Source organism: Pteronotus mesoamericanus, unplaced genomic scaffold, assembly GCF_021234165.1.
Source record: "Pteronotus mesoamericanus isolate MK-2021 breed Mesoamerican mustached bat unplaced genomic scaffold, CSHL_Meso_final contig_317, whole genome shotgun sequence".
Taxonomy (NCBI): domain Eukaryota; kingdom Metazoa; phylum Chordata; class Mammalia; order Chiroptera; family Mormoopidae; genus Pteronotus; species Pteronotus mesoamericanus.
Window position 1 is genome coordinate 1,348,100 of NW_026555133.1, and position 23,479 is coordinate 1,371,578.

A 23,479-nucleotide genomic window follows, 5' to 3' on the forward strand; every position below is an offset into this window, starting at 1 on the left:
AGGAGGGGGGAGTTTGCTCCAAAGGGCCCACAGATGGAGTTTGTTCTTTCTTCTCTGCCCCACTCCCCTTTCGCTTCCTACATGAGAATTTCTCAGAACTAATGGTGTCTCTACCACTCCACACCCAGATCCAGAGGAGCCTTTTTCTCTGGTCTTGCTCGATTGCGACCTGAGTCCCCTGGCCCCTGAGCGTCCTCTGGGGCCTCAGACACTAGGCACCCCTGGCTCTGGCCTAGCTCTCGTCACTACCCGGTAGGATAGAAGAGGGTGAAGGAGCTTCGTCCTGGCCAGACTGGGATGGGAGGAGCTGGGGACAGGAACCTACTTTAATGAGCACCACATCTGGGATCAGGATTTTGCCAGGCACTTGCTGTACAGTGACCATTCGGTTCCCACAAGAACCACGGGACACGTTTTGGATGATGGACTGAGGCTCGCGGCCGTTGCCTGACCTGCTCCAGATCACTCGCCTGGTAAGCAGAAGAGCCGGGCTTCACGCCTGCTGCTTCCCGATACATAATATCACATGGTGATAAGTGCTACCTTGCTCTGGGCTCTCTGCACGTGCACTGTCTTCGTGAAAGGGGTTCGCTTTCATCCCGGACACTCTGCAGATCTCTCATACACGCTATCCTTTCTACAGGAAGGAACTTTGGTGTCTTAAACGCAGAGAAGGAAGCAAATCAATTTTACATTATATTTTCTATATAAATGGGACTGTGGTACCTGCTTTTCTAATTCGTTAACAGTGTATGGGGACCATTTCTTAGCATCAGTTTATAATACATCCTGTATTGATTTCTCGTCTCCATTTCACTTCATAGTGTTCACGGTAACTTGTTTGCTAAGAGTTCACTATTGATGGACATTGTTTTCCTGTTCTGCTTTTACGTGGCATTTGGTATTCTGATTAGTTTTTGTCTGAAGTTGGGGTGCAAGCTATTCCTTGGGGACCAGCCCCTGTGAAAGGAAGGGGAAGAAGGCAGGGTGGGCAGAGGGAGAAGGCAGTCAGCTGTGAGGACCCCGCAGACCTCGGCCAAGCCAGCAGCGGGTTCCCACAGCAGTGCCTGTCGGAAGTGCCAGCCCGCACTGGGCTGAACCTGGGCCTTTAATAGCCACGTCGCTCAGTCACCAGATGGGGTCACCCCACCAGGGTGTCTGCACGGGCCACACTCCCCTCACTGGGCACCGTGGCCTTCCTGGAAGGGAGGGTATCTGGGTAGCTTCTCTCTGTGCTGAACGCAGTACTGCATTGTGCTCCCACGTTAACTTGGGCACAATCCACCACTTTGCAGTGTCGAATCGTTGCCACAGAGAACAGGATATGTTTCTCAGTTTGCTCACACATGCATTTAAGCCCCCTCTCAACAAATACTTATTGAGCGTTTACAGTATGCCAGGCAGTCTCCTTCAGGAGATGCAGATTTAAGATGTGAACAGACAGACAAACAAGGCCCTGCTCCCATAGAATTTACATTCCAGTCAGTGACAGACACAATATTGAGTAAATATATACATAATATCACATGGTGATAAGTGCTATGGAAGAAAAATATAACAGTGAAGTTAGTGGGGTCAGTTTTTAAGGGGCCATGAAGAAGAGAGTGTCAAAGGGGTCCTCCAAGCAATTACCAGAATAGAGAGAGGGAGGGAATGAGGGATTGGAGAACGCTCCAGAAGGCCAGGCCTAGCAGAACCTATCCTATCACAGGCCACCGTACCCACCTTGTTACGTGTGGAGACCCTGTGGGCATTGACCGCAGCGTTCAGATCCGCCTGTACAGGGAGAAGTGATGGAGGGTGCTCACAACCGGGGTGCAGGAGAACGAGGTTGACCAATGAGACAGAACATGTATCAGGGCTATAGCCCGCAATTCCCTAGGGGCCTTCCTCCCGAAAGACAGTCTACAGAGGACAGCAATGAAGAAGATAAGGAAAATTAAGAGCTGAAACCCAAGGTCAGCAGCCACTTCAACGCTGGTATCACTGCAACTTCAATTACCAACACAGATGCTCAGTAAACCATAAACCACAGGATAGGAAGGAGACCAAAGCAGCTGATGCACCAGCTGAGGATTTGTCGGAGTCCCAAGGCTGAGCAGGGGGACAGCTGAGTGAATACTGTCTTACCATCTCTACTATCATCCATTTAAGTTATACAACAAGAAGAAATGAATTCAAAACTTCAGCAATCAGCAATGAACAAAAGTTTGGAATTGAAAATCTTAAGCTCTTGCTTCTTGATTGGTGACCAGATAATTAGAACTATCTGTATTATGTATATAGCATGGGGCTTTTATTATTTTTACTTAAAGATATATCTTTTGGGTAATGACAAATGTGTTTTTTTAAGCCTGGTTTTTCCTCAATACATCTTTAAAGGTTTTTAAGTTGTTTCCTATTTGGTCAGGTTGAGATTTTTAAGAACCTCAAAAGGTTATTTATTCTTAAAGATAGGGCAAGGGAGAGAGAAGTGAGGGAGAGAAACCACAGTGTGTGTTTGCCTCTCGCACGCCCCCAACTGGGGAACGCGGCCCGCAACTCAGCCATGCACTCTGACTGGGAATCGAACTGGTGACCCTTTGGCTCTCTGGCCAGCACTCAACCCACTGCGCCACACCAGCCAGGTCAGTTTAGCCGTAGTTTTGAGGAGGTCGTGCCAGGAGGTGAGCCGTGTTTACCTACGCCGCCATCCTGACCAGGAGTCCTCAAGCATTTCCCATAAACTGCTGACTCCCTAGGAAATACAACTTATTCCCAATTTTTGTAATGCCAATTTCTAAAGATATGTCATTACACTGTGTGACTATAGTGATCATGGAGGAGAAGTTCTGTTTTGCCCTCATGATTTCATGGATAAAAACTTGCCAACACTGGCAATCTCGGGGATTTAAAAAAATTTTTTTTTGAGTACCCAGTGTGGTTTGTTCGGTAAGCCTGTCCCCACAAGGTCTGCTTCCCTTGTAACTTCTTTGCAAGTAACCTTCTTTTCTCTCCCTGATGCTTTTGGCTCTGACACTTCTTTCATGGTCGGCAACCCTGGCTTCCTCCTTCCACCGCATTTTCCATGGTTTCTTACACTCTCCCAGCACCTCAGCTGGTCAGGATTTGTTACCTGGTGATGTGACCCAAAATTTCATTTCTATAGCATCCAAGTCTTTAGTGGTCCTATCTCTACAGGGTCACCATGACTGGCCATAGATCACGATACCACTGCACACGGGGGTGCGTTAAGCACCCCAGGGATCTCATGGACTTCAGGTTCGGTCCTCTTTCCCCCATCATGAAGCAGCAGGCCCATTTCCTTTCTTAACCACAATCAATCACTCCCAAGAGTGCAATTAACCCTACCCCTTACCTGGTGTTTTATGAGGAGCCCAAACATACCAGCAATCTGTCTCACCTTCAAACTTAAACAAAGCCAAGGCCGTCTCCCCGCCCCCGCCCCTCCGCGGTGGCTGGGTTCTTCCTTGAGCACTAAAACTTCCAATATCCAGTGATTCCAGATTGTGCAGATGAAGAGCTAAACTTCCATGCATTGATCTAGCCATTGACTGAGAGGAGACACTACCTTGCTCTGTTATTCGGTTGTGCATATGGCTGTGAGAAAGATGGCATCGTATTGGCCACTGATTAAGATGTGTACCCACTGATAACTCAGGCAGGAGAGGATTGGAAAAAATTTAAAATGAGAAAGTTACCCATTTTCATACCCAAGCCCAGAGATAACAATGTGTTATGTGTCTTTTCAGATATATTTCTGTGCATAGTTATATACCTGTAAGCATGCACACATATGTAGTGGATTTTTACACAAAATTTTCTCTGTAACATGCTTCTTCCTGAAAACGGTTCTTGAGGACTTTCCCGTGTTGCTGCCCACCTCCTTCTGCTTAAAGGCTGCACGGTGGCCCAGAGCTCAAATGCGCCAGACCTCAGTTACTGATGCCCCCAGTGATGCATTTTTGAGAAGCTTCATCTTTTGCTTTTATAAGTAGTGCTGAAGTGAATAATATTAGATAAACGCATTGATACTAAGAAGCACACATTTCCCTAGGTTGGTTATTTAGCAGTAAAATGGCTGAGTGCAAATATTAATCTTAAAATTCAGAATTGTATAGACACTGCCAAATTGCTCTGAAAAGACATTACCAATTTATCTCTCCCCCAGCCATGCATAAGGTTATTCATTTATCCCCACCTTCACCAAAAACCTGTAAATTCTTGACAACATGATGTTTTAGAGGTATCTTCTCTGATATTATTTCAATTAGCCCTTAACTGGTTGATTACTGGTTTGGAAAGAATAAAGATTTGCTTTACGTTTTAGGTTTAGAAAGGGTCAGAAGTTCCTTTATTTAATAAAGTTAACAGGAAACAGCTGCAGTTGGAGACAGACATGTATAACAGCTACTTCAGAAGAGCAGACCTGTGTTTTATATTGAACTAAGTATATATTTTTTTCTTTTTAAAATCCTCACTGGAGGACATTTTTTCATTGCTTTGAGAGAGAGAGAGAAGCATTTAGGTGAGAGAGAAACAGCGATCACTGTCCTCTCATCGGTGCCCTCACTGAGGACCAAACCCGTAACCTTTTGGAGCACAGGAGGACACTCCAACCACTCCAACTGAGCCACACCAGCCAGGACTACTTTGTGCTTTGTTTTTAGAGTATGTGAAACAAGGGATTAAGTTTTAAGTGCTTAAATGAAAATGTTTAAACAGTGAATTCATTTTAAATTCAGTTACATCTACAGGGATTAACAGTAAGTACACTTCAAGGAGATGACTAGTTCCCACATCAGCAATGCTATGTGACTTTCCACCGCTATCTAAATAGTTCTCACAAAGCTTGATGCCCATATACACAGAGATTTGCACTTCATAAAGGAAAAGGAGGGCTCCTGAGTTAAATGAGTTGACAAAAGAATCCTTATCTTTTCATCAAATGGCTAAAAAAGAAGAAATCTGTCACAATAGAATGTGAAGATGAGTTGAATAGAATCTCATTTGGTGTCTTTTGCTCTGACCTGAGTTTTCACAAATAATTTGTTTAGCTCCCTAGGTTGTAACAGCTAGGCTCTCAGAAAAGGGCATTTGTACTTGAAGCATAGCATCAGTACTGGAAGCCCAAGTGAATTGCGTTCTAGTTCACCTTTATTCAAGCAGGTTCCCTTTCTAAAGGAAGACTTCTATTTCTGACCTCAGATCCTCCTTCTCCAAGATGGGGGTTTAACTTGATCTGTTTCCAAAAAATGTGACTTCCTCCGTAGTGAGATGTAACTTTCTTGGTTCCTCCTACAACATTTCCATGAACTTTTGCTCTCTGTGATTTAGATCTGCTCTTCTGAATACATAATAAACCATGACTCTTTGGTTGCATTTTACCTTCTATCAATCAATATGTGAGAAAAACATCTACTCCTTTTTTTGTTTTTTGTTGTTTTTTTTTAAACCTCTGCAATTATTAGTTTATTAGTATCATCCAGGACTCAGATGTTCAGTATTCTTCCTGAAATTACATAAACAAATGCAAATGGAAAGGCCCAAGTCAAATTACATAACAAAACAGCACTCCATCACAAACGCGTGTAAAATTACAAGAACGCTATTTTAAAACACTGGCACTGTAAGAGAATGATGTCAAAAACCACAAAAATCGCCAAATTGTTTCCTAAATGGCTAAGTGGATAAACATATGACCCTAATGAGTTTTGAGTTTATATTATAAAGAAAAACCAAGTTCAAATATGTTGGACAGTTCATACTGTGATACAAAGTTTAAGTATCCTCTTCCCTCCTATTTGACTTACAAAGGGGCAAAGTACAATTTGGGAAATATACCTGATTTTAAATGTGGCATACAATTTAAAGTTGGCCCAATTACTCCTTTTAATGCTTTTCATTAAAAAGTCTCTTTTGTCTTATAAAGTTTCACCTGCTCTGTTTTTATTAGCATTTTTCTAAAATATATTTCCCTTTTTTTAATTTAACATTTGGTGTTTTTATAAAATATTATGTATGACCATGGCTTATAAATATCATGTAACTGGATTTTTAAAAACCCAATCTAAGAGTAAGTTTCTATTATTTATTAGTAGATTTATTTATTTACATTTATAAAAATGTAAATAGAAAAAGTTTGGATTTATTCCCGCCATATAATTCCATGTTTTCAATCTCCTCTATTTTCTTGCCCTTTTTTCCTCTCTGATTTCTAACAGCTTTATTGTTGTGTTTTATTTCTTGCATTTTCTTTTCTGTGATTGTATAGAAATTATCTTGTTTCTGTTCTTTCAGTGATTACCTTTGAATTTTCCTCTCTAGAACTCCTATTATTTTATTGCCCTACAGGATATTCTGAAATTCATAGTAATGGCACTAAGTAATGGCCTTTTGTCATTCACTGTGCAGAGAATTTGCTGGCTCTTTTCCATTTGACATTTAAGTCATTCAGCTCTGGGGAATGTTCTTCTGATGTTTTTAAAGATTGTTCTATGCCTGATTGGTGTGGCTAAGTTGCCTGAGCATCATCCTGAAAACTGAAAGGTCGCTGGTTCGATTCTACATCACGATGCATGCCTGGGCTGCAGGTTCTGTTTCTGGTCAGGGCAGGTACAACAGGCAACGGAGAAATGCATATCTTTCACATTGACGTTTCTCTCCCTCTTGTCCCCTCTCTCTAAAAATAAATAAATGAAAAATCTTTAAAAATTGTTTTATATTATCAAAGTACATACATATAAATACACTAGGGGAAAGTAAAAAAAAAATTATAACCTAAGTGGCTGACTTGATGGAAGAACTGGAATATAAAAGTTGAGGAAGTTTCCCTGAAGTAAAATAAAAGGAAACATTTCTTTAAGCTAGGAAGAAAATAAAGCATGTTCATTGTCACCAATTCTTTGTGAGATTGTGCTAGACAGTGCAGAGAAACAGGACAAATCCATGCAACATATGAGGACCAAAAGAGAAAGAAAGTGGTCATTATTGGTACATGATGTGACTGTTTACATGAAAAGTTCCCAGAGAGTCAGTACCAAGGTTTATATCTTTTATTTTCAAATATTTGCTTTTCAGAGTTTATGTCAGATACTTGAAAACCTTTCCAGTTTGGATGTTACTGGAGTAACTGTGGCTGTTTGTACCAGTGGTAATGGTTGTGACTTTGCTCATTTCACTGGGCACCAGAAAAAATAGATTGTAGGATTGTCCTTTACTTTGCCTCATTCCCCAGGTAGTTTCAATAGTATATGAAGAAGAGCACAATGTCTTTTGGCATTCTGCCTCCACCTTCTGCCATTTTTATGTAATCCAAAAGGACTGGCATTTTTTTTTAAAGATGTTCTTTATTTTTAGAGAGAGGGAAAGGGAGGGACAAAAAGAGGGAAAGAAATGTTGTTGTGTGAGAGAGCAACTGTTGCCTCTCGCACACCCCGAACTGGGGGCCTGGCCCACAACACAGGCATGAGCCCTGACTAGGAATCGAACTGGTGACCTTTTGGTTTGCAGGCCGGCACGCAATCCGCTGAGCCACACCAGCCAGGGGGGGAATGGTTTTTTTTTTAATGGCTCCTGGTTTTCTAGTCTTGCTTACAAGGAGCTCCCCATCCTAATTTTATACACTTACCTAAATTTTGTTCCAATATTTTTTAAAGGCAATGCTTAAATTTAAATAATTAACCCACTTTAAGTTTATTATGTCTGTATCAGGTATGAGATAACTGTCAGGGTTGGTTTTATTCCAAATGAATAACTGATTTATGGACTATATTATATTTTTATGTTTTCTCCCAGTGGAGCGAAATAAGAATTTTGTCACATGTTGAGTTCCTAACTGTATCTGTATATATTTCTGAATATATTCATATATATAGCTCCTAACTATATCAGTGTATAGTCTGTTCCACTTATTTAATTTTTCTTCTTGTGCTAATTTCATACTAATTTGATTTCAGCTGATTTACAGTAAGTTATCTCAAATTTCTTGAACAAAATTTTATACATATTTAGGCTTTTATTCTTCTATATAAATATTAAGTCATTTTATCTTGTTCCCAAAAATGTTCATTGGCATTTAGATCAAAACTGCATTATGCTTATATATAATTTCTCTGGTTGATATTTATAGACCACTCCACCCAACAACAACAGAATAGACATTATGTTCAAGGACACATGGAATTTCACCAATATATACCATATCATGGATCATAAAAAAAACCTTTACCACATTTAAACAAATAGAAATTCTAAAACACATGTTCTCAGAACATAATGGAATTAAACCAGCAATCAATGACAAGAAGATAATTTAAAAATTAAGCAACATGGAGTCAAAGAGGAAGTCCCAAAAATTAAAAACAAACCCAAAAATTAAGCAACATAGAGTCAAAGAGGAAGCCTCAAGGGAAATTAGAAACTGTTTCAATCTTCTTAAATTTATCGAGACTTTCCTTGTGGCCTAAATGTGGTCTATCCTAGAGAATGTTCCACGTGCATTTGAAAAAAGTATATATTCTGCTGCTTTGGGGTGAAAAGCTCTGAAAATATCAATTAAATCCATCTGCTCTACTGTGACATTTAAGGCTGTTTTTTCCCTGTTGATTTTCTGTCTGGGAGATCTATTCAGCGATGTCAATGGGGTGTTAAAACCACCTACTATGACTGTGTTACTGTCGATCTGTCACTTTATGTCTATTGAAATTTGTTTTACGTGTTTGGGTGCTCTTATGTTGGGTGCATAAATGCTTACGAGGGTTATAGCCCCTTGTTCGATTGTTCCCTTTATCATTATATAATGTCTTTATTTGTCCCTTACTATAGACTTTGTTTTAAAGTCGATTTTGCATGATATAAATATTGCTACCCCAGCAGGTCCATTTAACTACCTGACACCTTTTGATTGGAGCATTTAAGCCTTTAACACTTAAAATGATTATTGATAGTTATGTATTTATTGCCATTTTATTCTTTATAACTATGTTCCCTTTTTTTCTTTATTCTCCTTAAAGAAGTCCAATTTTCACTTCTTGTAATGCTGGTCTGGTGGTAATAAACTCCTTTAGCTTTTTATTGCCAGGGAAGCTCTTTATTTTTCCCTCAATTTTTTTTTTTACTGTTTTACAGGGGTTTTTTTGTTTCTTTATTTTTAAATCATGTTTACTCTATTACAGTTGTCTCAGTTTTTCCCCCATGCCCTCCTCCACCCATCCCACCCCCACCCCCAGCTCCCACAGTCAATTCCCACTCTGTTGTCCATGTCCATGGGTCATTCATATGTGCTCTTTGTTTAGTCCCTTCTCCTGCTTTCCACCATTGTCCTCCTTCCCCATCCCCTCTGGTCACTTTCAGTCTGCGCCATGTTCCCATGCCTGTGGTTTATTTTGTTCATTAGTTTATTTTGTTGAATAGATTCCACTTATAGGTGAGATCATATGGTATTTGTCTTTCACCAACTGGCTTATTTCACTTAGCATAATCTCCAGTTCCACCCATGTTGTTGCAAAAGGTAGGAGTTCCTTCTTTCTTCTTTTTTTAAAATACAGGTTGATTTTATTTATTTTTTTAAATGTCAAAATCCATTATAAAATATGGAAAAAATTTAAATCCATTATAAATCTCAGCAATTAAAACAACATGACACCAGCACAGAAATAATCAAGTAGATCAGTGAAATAAAAATGAGCATTCTAGAAACAAATGTAAATATCTGTATAACAATGTAATATATGATTAAATTGATATTTCAAATCAATGGGGAAAATAAGGCTTATTCAACAAATAAGGTGCATGGACCACTGTTACTTGAAATAAATACAGAGCTCTATTTCACACATTATACAAAATTCAGGTGGGTTAAAAATCAATATGTAAAATCTAAGGAGTTTTAGGAGAAAATACAAAACACTATTTTTCTTACCCTGAAGTAAAACATTCAAACCCAGAAGCTATAAATTAAAATATTGACAATATGACTATATTAAACTTTTAAGACTATATAGTAATATACATATAAAAAAGTTAAAAGACAAGTAATAGAACAGGAAAATATTGGCAACACATCTAAAAAAGGGTTAGTAGTTTTTCTTTTTTTATGTAAAGAATACAAAAAAAATAGTTTATTGTACAAAAATTAAGGCCCTCACATTTCACTAGTAGGCTAAAGAAAGACTAGGTAATTTTTTAAAACCTACACAAAAATTTAACTTTCACTTCCTCCCACCCCCAACTAGTAAAATAGTCTGACCAAATGTTTTCAGAACAAACACTATAAATAACACAAGTCCTTGAAAGACAACTATCCCAAGTGTTATTTCTTGGCATAGGCAGTCTTCATGGCACGGGACGGCGTGATCTTAAATCCTTGTAAAGCATCCCTGGCGGCTCCCGCCTGCCCATCATTTTCAAATTCAACAAATGCAATGTCATGCCTCCCAGGTACCAAACATACTTCCTTGAAACCAGGGAACTGTTTAAACAACATGGATAACATCATCTCATTAGTCTCTTCTGGTAAATTATTAAGGAATAAAATATAGTTTAGAGAGTAATCAGGAACCTGAGGATTTGGCATTGCATTTCCTTGGCTATTAGCTGAATTTGGTGCTCCCTGACCAGGTTTCTTATTAGCAATAATTGCTGGCTGTTCTACAGTTTTGGGTTTTTTCTTTTCTTGTTTCTTTTCTTTGTCAGCAAAGGTGCCACGCATTTTAGATATTATATCATAATCTGTTTTTGCATACTGGATTCACATTGGTTTACCTTAAAATGGAAATCCTTGTAACTGTCTCAAGGCATTTGTGGATGAGCCCAGTTCTTTAAATATAACAAAGGCTTGACCTCTCATCTTCATGGTCTTTAAAGCCACAATATCTACCACATGCCCAAATTGAGAAAACAGGGCATATAGGGATCTCTTCAATTCTTCTTTTTTAATTTTGTCATTCATATTTTTGATATAAATTGAATGGTTTGGTCTGGTATCCATCTTTTGGGTTAAACTGTTCAAATACCCTGAGGATGGCGCAGTGTCCCTTCTAGTTTTTCTTTTTTTAGGGAAAAAATTCTACAAACATTTAATGAAAAAATGAATAAAGAATACTAAAAATCATTTAAAGTTTCTTAAAAATAATAGAAAGAGGCAAGAAATCTACAAAAACAGGTTTAGTTTCAACAAATAATAAAGTAACAATTAAAATAACATCATTGTCACAATCAGATTAATAAGTATTAAAAAACATTGGTAATATCGAGTATAGGTGACTGTGAAAGGAACTGGGTATTCATAGACTCTTTTTCTTCATCTTCTTAAAGCAGTCCCTTTAGCATATTTTGCAGTGCTGGTTTGTGGAGGTGTATTCTTTTAGCCTTCCTTTGTCTGCGAAAATCTTTATTTTGCCTTCCATGTTAATTGAGAGCCTTGCTGGGTAGAGCAGTCTTGGTTGCAGGCCTTTGCTTTTCATGACTTGGAATATTCCTTGCCATTTCCTACTGGCTTGTAGTGTTCCGTTGAGAAGTCAGCTGCTAGCCATATCAAGGCTCCCTTGTATGTGACTACCTGTTTCTCCCTTGCTGCCTTTAGGATTCTCTCTCTTTGATATTTGCCATTTTAATGATGATGTGCCTTGGAGTGGGCTTCACTAGGTTCCTCTTGAATGGGACCCTCTGTGCTTCCTGGACTTGTGTGACTTTTTCTCTCCTCAAATTAGGGAAGTTTTCCATCATTACTTTTTTGAACAGGTTCTCTATCCCTTCCTCATCCTCTTCTCCTTCTGGTATCCCTATTTTATGGGTCTTATTATGTTTCAGGTTGTCCTGCATTTCCCTCAATGCCTCTTCATTCTTTTTGAGTCTTTTTTCATTTTCTTGCTCTTTCTGGGAGCTTTTTTTCTACCTTATCCTCCAGCTCACTGATTTGATCCTCTGCTTCATCGATCCTGCCTTTGATTCCTTCTACTGTGTTGTTCAACTCAGAAACTGTATTCTTCATTTCCTCTTGCCTCTTATTGATAGTTTCTATGTCCTTTTTTTATGCTGATATAGTTTGCAGTAAGTTCCTCGTAGTTTCCCTGTAGTTTTTGGTAATTCTCTATGAGCTCACTGAGCTCCCTTAGAACTGTTGTTTTGACCACAGTATCTGAAAGTTTATGTGCCTCTAGTTCTTTAGTTATTTTCCTGGAGATCCCTCCTTTCCCTTCTATTAGGGGGTGTTTCTTTGTCTTCCCATTATTTGCGAGGCACTTCTTTTTTGCTTCTTCTTCTTAAATTGATCTGCCTTGATTTCCTGACTTTGTGGTGTCAGGAAATCAAGACACCACAAAGTGGTATGGTAGGAAACTGCTGTTTTTTCTTTCTGGATCTGCCTCTGATGATGTCAGATGTTGACCCTGTCTGAACTTAGGCAGTCTGTTTGAGACTTCCAGGATTCTACTGTCTGTGGCTGTCTCCTTCAGCTGTTAATCTAGTCACTCTGCACTCAGCAGGTTGCCTTAGACACCACAGGGCTGGGCAGAGTTCCTCCTGGGGGCAGGGTTATTTGGTCCTCTCATGCTGTTGTCACTTAGTGGGGTGGTCTTCCTGAGAAAGACGGCTGCTGCCGTATGAGGGAGGAGTCAGCTCTGGGATCCCTCTGGCTACTCTCAGTTCTCTCCCCAAAGCCTCCTTCCCCAGTGTCTCCTCAGGCATCTCTAGTCCACTCTGCCCCTGCCTCTGCCAGAGACCAGGGTAAGTGGCTGTAAATAAAAATTTATGTGTTGGCCCTTTAAATGGCTCTTTGAATCTCTAGACGCCTGCTCTGGCAGAGAGTAACCCTGCTGCTTTTCACTGCTGGCTGTTATCTGTGTACTTTTTGGGTTCTGGTGCTGTAGGCTGGAGATCCCCACTTATGGTTTAGACCCCGCTCATCTCAGGGGGATCCAACTAGCCATTTCAATATCCTTCTGGTGCTGCCACCTTTGGGAGCCCCTTCCACCTTCTCGAGTCTCTATTGCACTCCTTACTAGTTAGGTTGTGATAAAGCTGATTCTTCTGTCTGTCCGAGGTTATAAGGCTCCTCTTTTGCTATTGTTCAGTTGTTTGTTCCAGGTGATTTCTCCACGGTTTAGTTGTAATTCCAGATAGGTCTTGGGAGGAGGTCAGTGTGACTTCCACTCACTCCTCCACCATCTTGATTCTCCTCTCCCTCAATTTTAAATAATAGCCTTGCTGGATAGAATAGTTCTGCTTGTAAGTCCATGCTTATCATGACTTTGAATATTTCACACCAATTCCTTCTGGCCTGAGAGATTTCTGTTGAGGAATCAGCTGACAGTCTTATAGGATCTTGTTTTTAGGTAACTAACTATCTTTCTATTGCTGCCTTTAAGATTCTCTCTTTGTCTTTAACCTTTGCATTTTAATTATGATGTGTCTTGGTGTGGGCCTATTTGGGTTCCTCTTACTTGGACTCTCTGTGCTTCCTGGACTTGTGTGTGTTTTTCCTTCACCAGGTTAGGGAATTTTTCCGTCATTATCTCTTCAAGTGGGTTCTTCATTCCTTGCTCTCTGTCTTCTCCTTCTAGTACCCTTATGATGCAGGTATTTTTACATTTCATTTAATACCAGGGGTCACTTAGACTATTCTAATTTTTTTAAATTCTTTTTTCTTTTTGCTGCTCTGATTGTCTGTCTTCCTGTTACCTTGTCTTCCAAATTAGTGATTCTGTCCTCTGCCTCATCTAACCTACTGATGATTCTTTCTAGTGTATTCTTCATTTCAGATATTGTAATCTTCATTTCTGCCTGGTTATTTTTTATAGTTTCTATATGTCCCCTTTTATGCTTACTATCTTTTTGTTTATGCCCTGAGTTCATCCATTATTTCCCTAAGTTCATTGAGTACCCTTATAACCATTTTCTTTTTAGCTTTGTATCTGGTAGATTGCTTGCCTCCATTTCATTTAGTTCTTTTTTTCTGAGGATTACTCCTGTTCTTCTATTTGGGGCCTGTTTCCTGTCTCCCCATTTTTGCTGTCTCTCTGTATTTGTTTCTATATATTAGGTAGTTCTGCTATGACTCCCAGTCTTGGTAGGGGGGCCTTATGTGGTAGGTATCCTGGGGGGCTCAGTCAAATAGTTGCCCTTATCACTTAAGCAAGTTGCTCTAGAAATTTTCCTTGTGTGGGTTATGTGAGCCTCCCAACTATAGTTGAGTCTTGATTGCTGTTGCCTCCTACATGTGTGTGGTCAACCTTCAGGCTGGTTGACAGTGAGGATCAACCCCAATCACAGTGCATGAGGTGCTGTGTGAGTGCTGACCACATAAAGCAGAATTTGCCTTAGAGATTTAAGCTGGGTCTGGTGCCTGTTTAAATCTCCCTGTAGATGCGCTACTTGTGGAGTTAATTGGGTTCCATCCTGATGTGGTCTAAAACCCAGCATTGGGTGTCTTTGTTCTGGAGCATCTTGAGAGGGCTCCAGTGCAGTCAATGTCAGATGCTGCCTGTGTCTGGCCCTGGGCTACCTGTATAGAGCTAAAAGCAACCCACAGTTTATGGCTGCCTCTGCTTGCCTGGGTGTGTGTGGAAGGGCCAAGGTGGGCACCAAAGCTGGCTTCTACCAGCACAGAGTTTGAGAACAGATCAGCAAAGGGCCCAAGGCACCCCGAGATTCACTTCTACCTGCCTCAGCATGATGGCTGCCTGTTAGGCTCAGCCATTGAAAGCTCCTCTTGTGGTACACAATTGCATGAGACAGGTTCTCAGGGAGTCAAGCAGATATCTAGTCTGATTATTGTCATATGATGCAGGTAGGCAGGGGGAAGTGAAGGTGGGCTGCCTCCAAGGAGACAATTTTGTCCTTCTCATACTTTCCTACTAACATCACCCTCTTTATTTTTAATTAACACTAATTGACACCCCCCCTATATGCCAGGTACTTGTGTGGGTACAAGTAATACAGCAACGCATGGGTCCTGGCCTCTCTTAATGAGAACCCTTAGCTCTGGGGTGGTTCTTTACAGCTGAGATGCTTCCTCTGGTATGCCAGATTGATTGAACAACATAGCAATCTCCACCATTCCCTCTATCCATTCTCTACACAATATGGCTTTATAGCTCCTCCCATCAAAAGGTGGAGTCTATTTCCCGCCTCCTTGAAGTGGGGCTGCCTTGTTATCTACATTGGCGAACAAGATTTAGCTTGTTCCAAAAGTAAGACTCCAGAGTCATTGCATTTTTCTAGTTACTCTTTTAGAACCCTGCCCAAACAGTATGTGAATAAGCCAAGGCTAGCCTAGAACGACCCAGCCATCCCATTGTCCCAGCCCAGAGTCAGCCAAATGTCAGACACGAGAGTGTGACTGTTCTAAACCAGCCAGCTCCCAGCCAAACCACCAGCTGACCTCAAACACATGAACGAGCACAGCTTAGATGAGCCAAGCCTGGCTAGACCTAAAGAAAAAAACAAAAAACAAAAAACTCCCTGCTGACCTATAGATTCATTAGCTATAATAGATGCTTATTGTTGTAAGCCACTGAGCACTAAGGTATTTATTACACAATAGCTAACCAATGCACCTGGGGATGTTACCTACTTTTCCCAACAACTCTAGGATCTTCAAATAAATTAAACAATCACTTTTCCTTATCATACTAAGTATACATATCTTTTAAGTGACAGAAAAAAATAGAATTCAGTGTACGTGGAAGAAAATGCTCTTTTTGCTATAACTCAGGACTGGCAACGGCCTCACCAGCTTCTCCATTCTATTTCATGGTTGCTAAAATCAGTCTACGTGAAATGCATAAGGTTTCACAAAAGAGTATATACGGTGTGATTTCATTTATATGAAATTCTAGAATAGGCAAAACCAATAAATAGTGAAAGAAAGCAGATGTTGAGCTGTCTGGGGACAAGACAGTGGCTTAGACTGCAAAGGGGCACTAGAGCAATTTTGGGGGCGTGGAAATGCTCAATGCATTGTTGGAGTCATAGTTATCTAGGTATTTACATTTTTTTCAAAAGTCATCTCTACTCTTTAAGTGGATGCATTTTATTGTGTAAGAATTATACATTGATAAAGTTAATTTTTTAAGTTAAAAAAACTTAGGCTGGTTAAGGGTTCTCTGGAAAGGGAACCCTTATGCACTTCTGGTGGGAATGTAAACTGGTGCAGCCACTGTGGAAAACAGTATAAAGGTTTCCTTATAAATTGAAACTAGAGCTACTGTATGATCCAGCAATCCCACTTCTGGCTCTAAATCCAAAGGAAACGGAAACGGGAAAGCAAAAGGGTACCTGCACCCCCATGTTCACTGTGGCATTATTAACAATGTGCAATGCATTACTATTCATTCATGAGGCAGAGATAAATCCTGCCATTTACCACAACATGCATGGTACTTGAGGGCATCCTGCCAAATGGGATAAGTCAGACTGAGAAAGATAAGTACCACATGGTATCACTTATATGTGGAATCGAAAACAACTTAAGTTCGTAGAAACAGAGTAGAAAAGTGGTTGTCTGGGAGTGGGGAAAATAGAGAGATGTTGGTAAAAGAGTACAAATTACAGTTATAAAATGAATAAGGTCTGAGGATCCAATGCAAAACACGGTGACTATAGTTGATAAAACTGTATAGTATAGTATAATTGAAATTTGCTAAGAGAGTAAAACGTGTTTGCTCACATAAAAAAGATAACTATGTGATGTTATGGATGTGTTAATTAAGGAGATGGGGGAATTCTTTTACAATGTGTACATATATAAATCACAATGAGGTACACTTTGAGTAATTTAAAATTTTATATGTCAGTTATACCTCAATAGAGCTGAAATTTAATTTTAAAAAACACCTTAGGAGCTCTATACAGTCTTTTGAAAATTGAGGAGAAAAATTTCAACAAGATGGCAGTGCTCCGATCTCCTGGGACTTATTCCTCTCCCTCAGAGGGCTTGTTGGCAGTGTCTTGGAAGAATCCCTCTCCCCTACCCCTGCCGCTTCCATGGCTGAGGGGTCCACAGGAAGCAGCTCTAAGACTCTCCTATCTGGGCTCGCCCAGGCTGGCCTCACAGATCCAGTGGTAGGGCCTCTGGCAGACGTCATCATTCCATCTGCCATCAGGGTGGAAGTGGGCACAGTCCTCACCGCCACCCAGCCCGTGCCCTTGCCAGTCGTCTGGCTGGCCTGGCTTCCAGTTCCTGAGGGGGAGGACAACGGCAAGCTAGAAAGTTCAGGTGGGACAGAATCCAGGGCTGGGAAGAAGGGGCGGTAGGTCAGACCCTCAAGGGGCAGGGCTGAAAGAGGGAGAAGGGCATGGAGAGCATGTGTACTCACTTGAAGTTGGTCTCATAGTCTGTCCCATCCACCCACTTCCAGGTGCCTTCAGGATCACTGAGGCCCATCCAGGTGTAGAAGGAGCCTAGATGTTTCTGGACAAAATTCTGGGACGACAGAATGACAATAGTGACCTCTCCCCATCCCAGCCAACTCCTTGGACTGGGAGTTTTAAATTTTACATTTACATTAAATCAGTTGAGGGGATTTGGGATGTTTATCCCAATGCACAGGCCAATTACTGCCACACACTGCTTAACAAACGGAAAAGGCAACTTTGTCATTGTGTGAACATCATAGAGTGCGCTTAGCAAACCTGGATGATACAGCCTGCTGAACACATGGGTGGTGTGCGGTAGCCTACTGTTCCTAGCCTATAAGCCCACGTGGGCGTGCTGCCGTACAACCCACACGAGATGAACTCTAACACAAGAGCAAAGGATGCACTCAAGAGACACAATAAACACAAGATGTATATAGCTGCTGCCAGCAAAACATGGCATACTGTTTCACATCTCTCCTAAGCAGAAAGAGCGCACTCTAAAATAACAATAAAAAGTATAGTGTCATAATACACAAATCAGTAGCATCGTTATTTATTATCACTTTCAAGTATATTGCACTTTCTATAATTGTAAGTACTGCATTTTACACGTAACAGTGGACAGCACAGCAGGTGTGTTTACACCGGTGCCATCACAAACACATGAGTACTGCGCTGCACTGTATGACATCTCGAAGGCTACTGCTCCCTAGAGAGAGGAATTTTTCAGCTCTATTATAATCTTATGAGACAATTCTTCAATATTTGGGAGGCCATTGACAGAAACGTCATTATGTGGTCCATGACTATACATCTGTGAGGGTAGGCTCAGATGGCAGTGTTTTTAAAAGTCCCCTGCTGATGCCAATGTGCAGCCCCAGCTGAGAAGCATTTCCTTAATTGCACCATGTCTTAGGACCCAAGCACCAGAGCCCTCACCTGTTCCTCCCAGGAGCCGACCACCACCAGGTGCGCGTTCTGCAGCTGGCAGTACCTCTCAGCTTCGGGCCAGGGCTTCCCAGTACGAGAGAACCAATAGCAGCTGCCTTCATGCTCCAGCCAGTTGACGGGGCAGCAGGTCTTCTGGGAGCCTGCAGGGAGGGTGTGGGGAGGGTGTGAGATGCTGCCCAGTGGGACTAGGGCTGGATATAAGGCGAGGCACTCCCTGCACACCACTCACCATTGTTCTTGAGTGAGGCCACCTGGCAAATCAGGGAGTTCAGGTCTTTAACCACCTCCTGGACTCGCAGGACCATGTCAGAATAACCTGGGACACCCACCGAAGGACAGTGGGACAGTCCAGGGGCCCAGCCCAGACCCTCCCGCCCTCCCTCCACATCAGGCCCCGTGGAGGGGAGAAGGGGCCTGACCTGCTTTGAGTTCCTGCTGCCCTTTCTCCAGCTGGCTCTCCAGGGAGAACACCGTGTCATTCAAGCTGCGGGCTGGAGGGAGGGCACTCAGCACCCCAGGCTGCTCCCGCCCCACCTCTGTGCTCAGAGCCCGGCCCCCACCCTCGCGCCCACGCTGCTGGAGAGTCTCCCACCTGCCTGCAGCTGCTGCCCCTGCTTTTCCACCTCCGCTTGCAGGGATGTTATCGTTTCTCGCAAACGGCCACCTGGAGGACACTGGGGCTTTGCTGAGGGTTCAGCTCCCACCTCCTCCGCCCACCACCCATCCGCGTCCAGAGCCCCCTCCTGCCAGGCTCACCCTGGGCGTGCAGTGCCTGGACCTCCGCCACAGTGTGCGAAGTGACGTTGCTGCAAGTTGCTCTCAGAGTCTCCAGGTCCCTCTGAATCTTGGAACCTGATCAGGCAGACAGGACACTGAGCGCTACGCGTCAGCAGGTGCCCTCCGTGCTGGCACGGAGCAGGGCACTTGACGTGCATGGTCTCATTGGGTCCTCACTGCCACCCAAACCAAAGGGACAGGCACTGTTGTTGCCCAAGCTTGCAGAGGAGGAAACTAAGGCTGAGAAGGTTAGGTAATTTGACTGTATTGCCCATTATCCATCACAATCATCATCAGTGCCCGCGTCACTGAGCCCCACTATTGCCCCTGCCCCCGCCCGCCCTGCGACCCTCACTTTTGGATCCGATCACACAGATGCCAACCAGCAGGAGGAGGCTGAGGCCCAGGGAGAGCAGGAGGGGGCGGGGTCCAGAGCAGAGATGCTGCAGGAGGACCTGGGGCGCAGGCAGCCCTGCAAGAGGGGAGACTTCAGGACAAGGGGGACCAGGACAGGAGAGAGCCAGCGCAGGGGCGAGGCCGCAGGGACCTGTCAGGGAGGAAGGCTGGTGCAGGTGGAGCTGGGGGAGGCTGAGGTGCCGGGGATGCCCAGGCCTCTGACCGCTCAGGGACCACCACAGTCCTCGGACACGGGGCCCCTCACCCCCCGTGACGCGTGATGGTGATGATACGTAAGGTCTTCTCATCAGGGCTGGGAGGGGAGCAGGAGGAGAGAGTCGGGACAGCCAGGCTCTCTGTAGGCCCCTGCTCACCTGTATCGTCAGCTTAGCCAATGTTTCCTTCCCAGACACGACTGTTCAGTCCCCCAGGGCAGACACTCAGCCCTGCCCCAGAGAATGGGCCAGCAGGCCCTCTGTGGTCCTCCCTGATCCTGTCACCTGAAGACCTTGAACGCTCTTCGTGCTGGAGCCCCGGGGGTCGGTGCCTGACCCTTCAGAGTGGGGACCCCAGCAGCGCACATGCTGTGCAGATATGCGTGAGAGCAGGTCCTTTCAACATATTATGAGGGTGTTTTTGGAGACACCTTTCTCCTTCTTACCATTTTTAAGCCCCTGGCTTTTCTCCTCACTCTCCAAGGTCTGGAGGTCTTCGTACTTCATTGCCATGCTTGGACTAACTCCGAGGCTCTCAGAACTGAAATGGAGGCAGGGCCAGAGACCAGGGTGGGCCTGGAATTAGGGGACAGGGGAGGCTGGGACTAGGTTGGAGGTGAGGTCAGGGCTGAAGTTGAGGTAAGAGCAGAAATTCAGGTTGAGTGTGAAGCCGGGGTTAGGACTAGGAATGGGATTGGGCCTGGGTTTGCAGCTGGGGTCAGAAGTGGGGTCAGGACTGGCCTTTGGGCTGTGGTAGGGTTGCGTGTGGGATAGGAGGTGGAGGTGAAATTGGAGCTAAATGTATTACTAGGACTGGATCTAACATTGGGGCTACAGTCGAGGTTGCATTTCCTCATAGGACAGTCCTCCTGTTGATGCCATGGATAGTGTGGGGCCTCAACTTTGCCCTGAAGTTGGAAATAGAAGAGGCTTGAGGGTCAACTTTGGGTTGGGCCTAGTGTTGAGATTCAAGTGGACTCTGGGATTGAAGCTCTGGTTGGGGGGTTAAAGGACAAGCTGAGGTCAGTGTTAGAGTTAGAGTTAGTGGCCTGGCTGAGGGATGAAGGTAGGGCTGGAATTGGGATGGAGATGAAAGTGAGTATGAGTCAGTGTGTGACTGCGGTTTGGCTGCCATACTTAAAGCCGAATCCAGGGTAGTGAATAGAGTCTCCACTCGGTCATTAAATCTCCCAACTGCCTTTTTGTATCTCTTCGTATGCGTCCCACTTAAAACCCACAGTCCCCTCTTCCTGCTCTGACTCCCGCCCTGCCCCCTTGGTCTCACCTGCGTCCCCAGCCCAGTTACCTGTGCAAAATCTGGAGGCTGTGATTCTGGGGTTTGTTGAGCAGCAGTGAGTAGCGTTGGATAAAACGAAATCCTGGAGAGTGGGCTAGAGGAGGCCGAGGGAGGAGTCACGTAAGTGCCTGGAGTCCTGCTGGTCTCTGAGTCTGAAAGCTCAGGAGTCTACAATCTGGGATCTCCTGTGTCCTCGACTTTGGGCAGTAAATAATAATTGGAACACAGGCGGAGATTGCATGTGTGAAGATGTTATATACGGGGCCAGCTTTTCCCTCCTCCTCCAGGGTGTGTCTCTTCCCTTTTCACTTCTTTTCAGTTTTTCTGACTTCCTCATTTCTATTATTTGGGAGGTGTATCTGGATCAGAAGAGATCAGAGATGCAGCGTGTTCTTTTGTCTCTGCCCCACACCCCCTTTCACTTCCTGCATCTGAATTTCCCGGAATCATTCATGTCTCCATCCCTGCACACTCAGGTCTCCCCCTGTTCAGTCTTGTCCCGAGTCCCTGGCATCTGACCCTCATCTGGAGCTTCAGCCATCACACTGCTCCCGCTCTGGCCTAGTTCCCCTCACTCCACTCAAAGGGAGACGAGAGGGCAAGGAGAGTAGGATTCATGGCCATGTTGGAAAGGGAGGAGCTCAGGACAGGAACACAATTTATTGAGTATCAAATTTATGATGGGATTGTGCCAGACACTTGCTGAAAATTAACCTTTTAGTCCCTCCCAGGATCATGGGAGGCTCTTTGAATTCTTAGCACAATTGCAAAAATAATTTTGACCTTGTAGACCCCTGACGAGTTCCCATGGACCTTAATGAATCATGGCCACAGAATGAGTGCCTTGGTGTAAAATAACTAATATTTTATAATGACTTTTATGCAGGCACACTGACAAATTATTTTGTTAGCTCTAGAAGCTTTTGTTATACTAGCTTCTTGCATTTTAAGGTGTCATTATGGCACCAGTGATCAGAGAAAATTATGTCAAGACATTTTACTGTATATTTCCCTCCATGTATATATTCTGATTTACACATTATATTTTTAAAGTCAGTTAAATGCATTTACCTCATTAATGAGGGCATCAATGGCATGATAAAGCTAATAAAGTGGAATGTACCATAAACAGAAATATTGTTAGAAATAGAAAAAAAGATTACTGGGATACCATTCCTAAACTCGATGCAAAACTTACTTGCTCTACTGGGCAATAAACCCATAATCTTTGGGTTATTTTCCTACCAAACAGAAGTCATTTGCATTGCTATTGGACAAGAATAATTTGCCTTGCTATCAGCTTTATTAGAGTTTTAACATATGCTAATCCATATAACGTATAAGTTAAGCAAAGGTATATTTCCCCTAAAGAGTTAGATAATTCTTGAGTGAGTCTCTTAAACAATATTGTCGTATGACAATTATAGACACACATATTCTGTTTTGCCTATCTTTAAGTGTTGGATACCTTTTCTAAAGAGTCTCCCTTGTAATAATAAATAATCTTGAAACATTTTCCTTGATCACTAAAGAAAGGCTGACTTGTCCTGATTCATTTAAATAGGTGCAACATGAAGTAGCAATGGATGTAATAAGCCTCCTGTAGCATGGCCGGCAAATCTGGAGACGTGTAGTGTTAAACTACCAAAGTCTAGGAAAATCGTGCCCAAGGAAAATTATAGAACTTGACTAAGTTGTGATACAATTGTAAATAAGTTTCAAGATAAATGATCTTTACTGAAACAATTCCACACATTCACTGGTACCTAAGACTCATGTATTTACTTATCAAATGCTTGGTAAAAAAAATTCTATTAACAAAGATAATGAGAAACAATTTTCCTTCACAGCAAAACACAGCAGTGCACATTCACTGTCTTGCTTGTGTCAAAGCTACTGTTCTCTATCATAATATATGAGCTATGTCAACTCCACTGTTCAACACTGTGCTGACTCCACTGCTCTTTAACATGATATAGTCTGGAGGGCATCTGGGACCTGCATCACCTTGCTGTTGCACAAAATATCATGGTACTATTATATATTAATAACATCATACTGGTTTCACCAGGCCAGGAGGAAAGAGCGAGTACCCTTTATGTCTTTGTCAGACATACGCATGCTGGAGGAAAGCGATAAACTCTGCTGATACTCCAGTGGTCTTGGACTTGTCAGGCTGCCCTTCAAATATTAGGGCCAAAAACCATCTTCAAACAAGGGCCCCTCACGGTGAAGGAGGCAAGATGCTTTGAAAGTCTTTGAATTTTTGAGAAAATATATAGCACATGTGTGCTTATTGCTGTGAGCCATTAACTGAATAACCTATAAAGCTACAGTGTTACGATAGGCCTAGAGCAAGAAAAGGCTTTGTACCGGATCCAGACTGAAGGGTAAGATTTTCTATTATTTAGGCCTTACAACTGAGCAGACCCAACAGTATTGGAATTTTCTAAGTTAAGTAAGGGTACTATATTGAGTCTCT

General features: G+C 42.7%; 2 protein-coding genes across 2 annotated transcripts; both read right to left on the reverse strand.

Annotated features, from left to right (window-relative positions):
* Window positions 1–10,312: 10,312 nt before the first annotated feature.
* On the reverse strand, window positions 10,313–11,026 carry LOC129072199 (U2 small nuclear ribonucleoprotein B''-like). The gene is given in 1 exon segment (XM_054575621.1): window positions 10,313–11,026. A coding segment is annotated over 1 exon segment (678 nt). The 5' UTR covers window positions 10,991–11,026.
* A 5,792-nt stretch (window positions 11,027–16,818) lies between these two features.
* LOC129072327 (C-type lectin domain family 10 member A) lies at window positions 16,819–21,267 on the reverse strand. The gene is made up of 10 exons (XM_054575787.1): window positions 21,007–21,267; window positions 20,147–20,241; window positions 19,445–19,561; window positions 19,069–19,164; window positions 18,905–18,976; window positions 18,732–18,803; window positions 18,542–18,628; window positions 18,301–18,452; window positions 17,319–17,425; window positions 16,819–17,182 (listed from the first exon to the last, which is right to left on the reverse strand). The coding sequence occupies exons 2-10, from the start codon at window positions 20,211–20,213 to the stop codon at window positions 17,026–17,028; spliced, it is 927 nt and encodes a 308-aa protein (XP_054431762.1). The 5' UTR covers window positions 20,214–20,241; window positions 21,007–21,267; the 3' UTR covers window positions 16,819–17,025.
* Window positions 21,268–23,479: the final 2,212 nt, after the last annotated feature.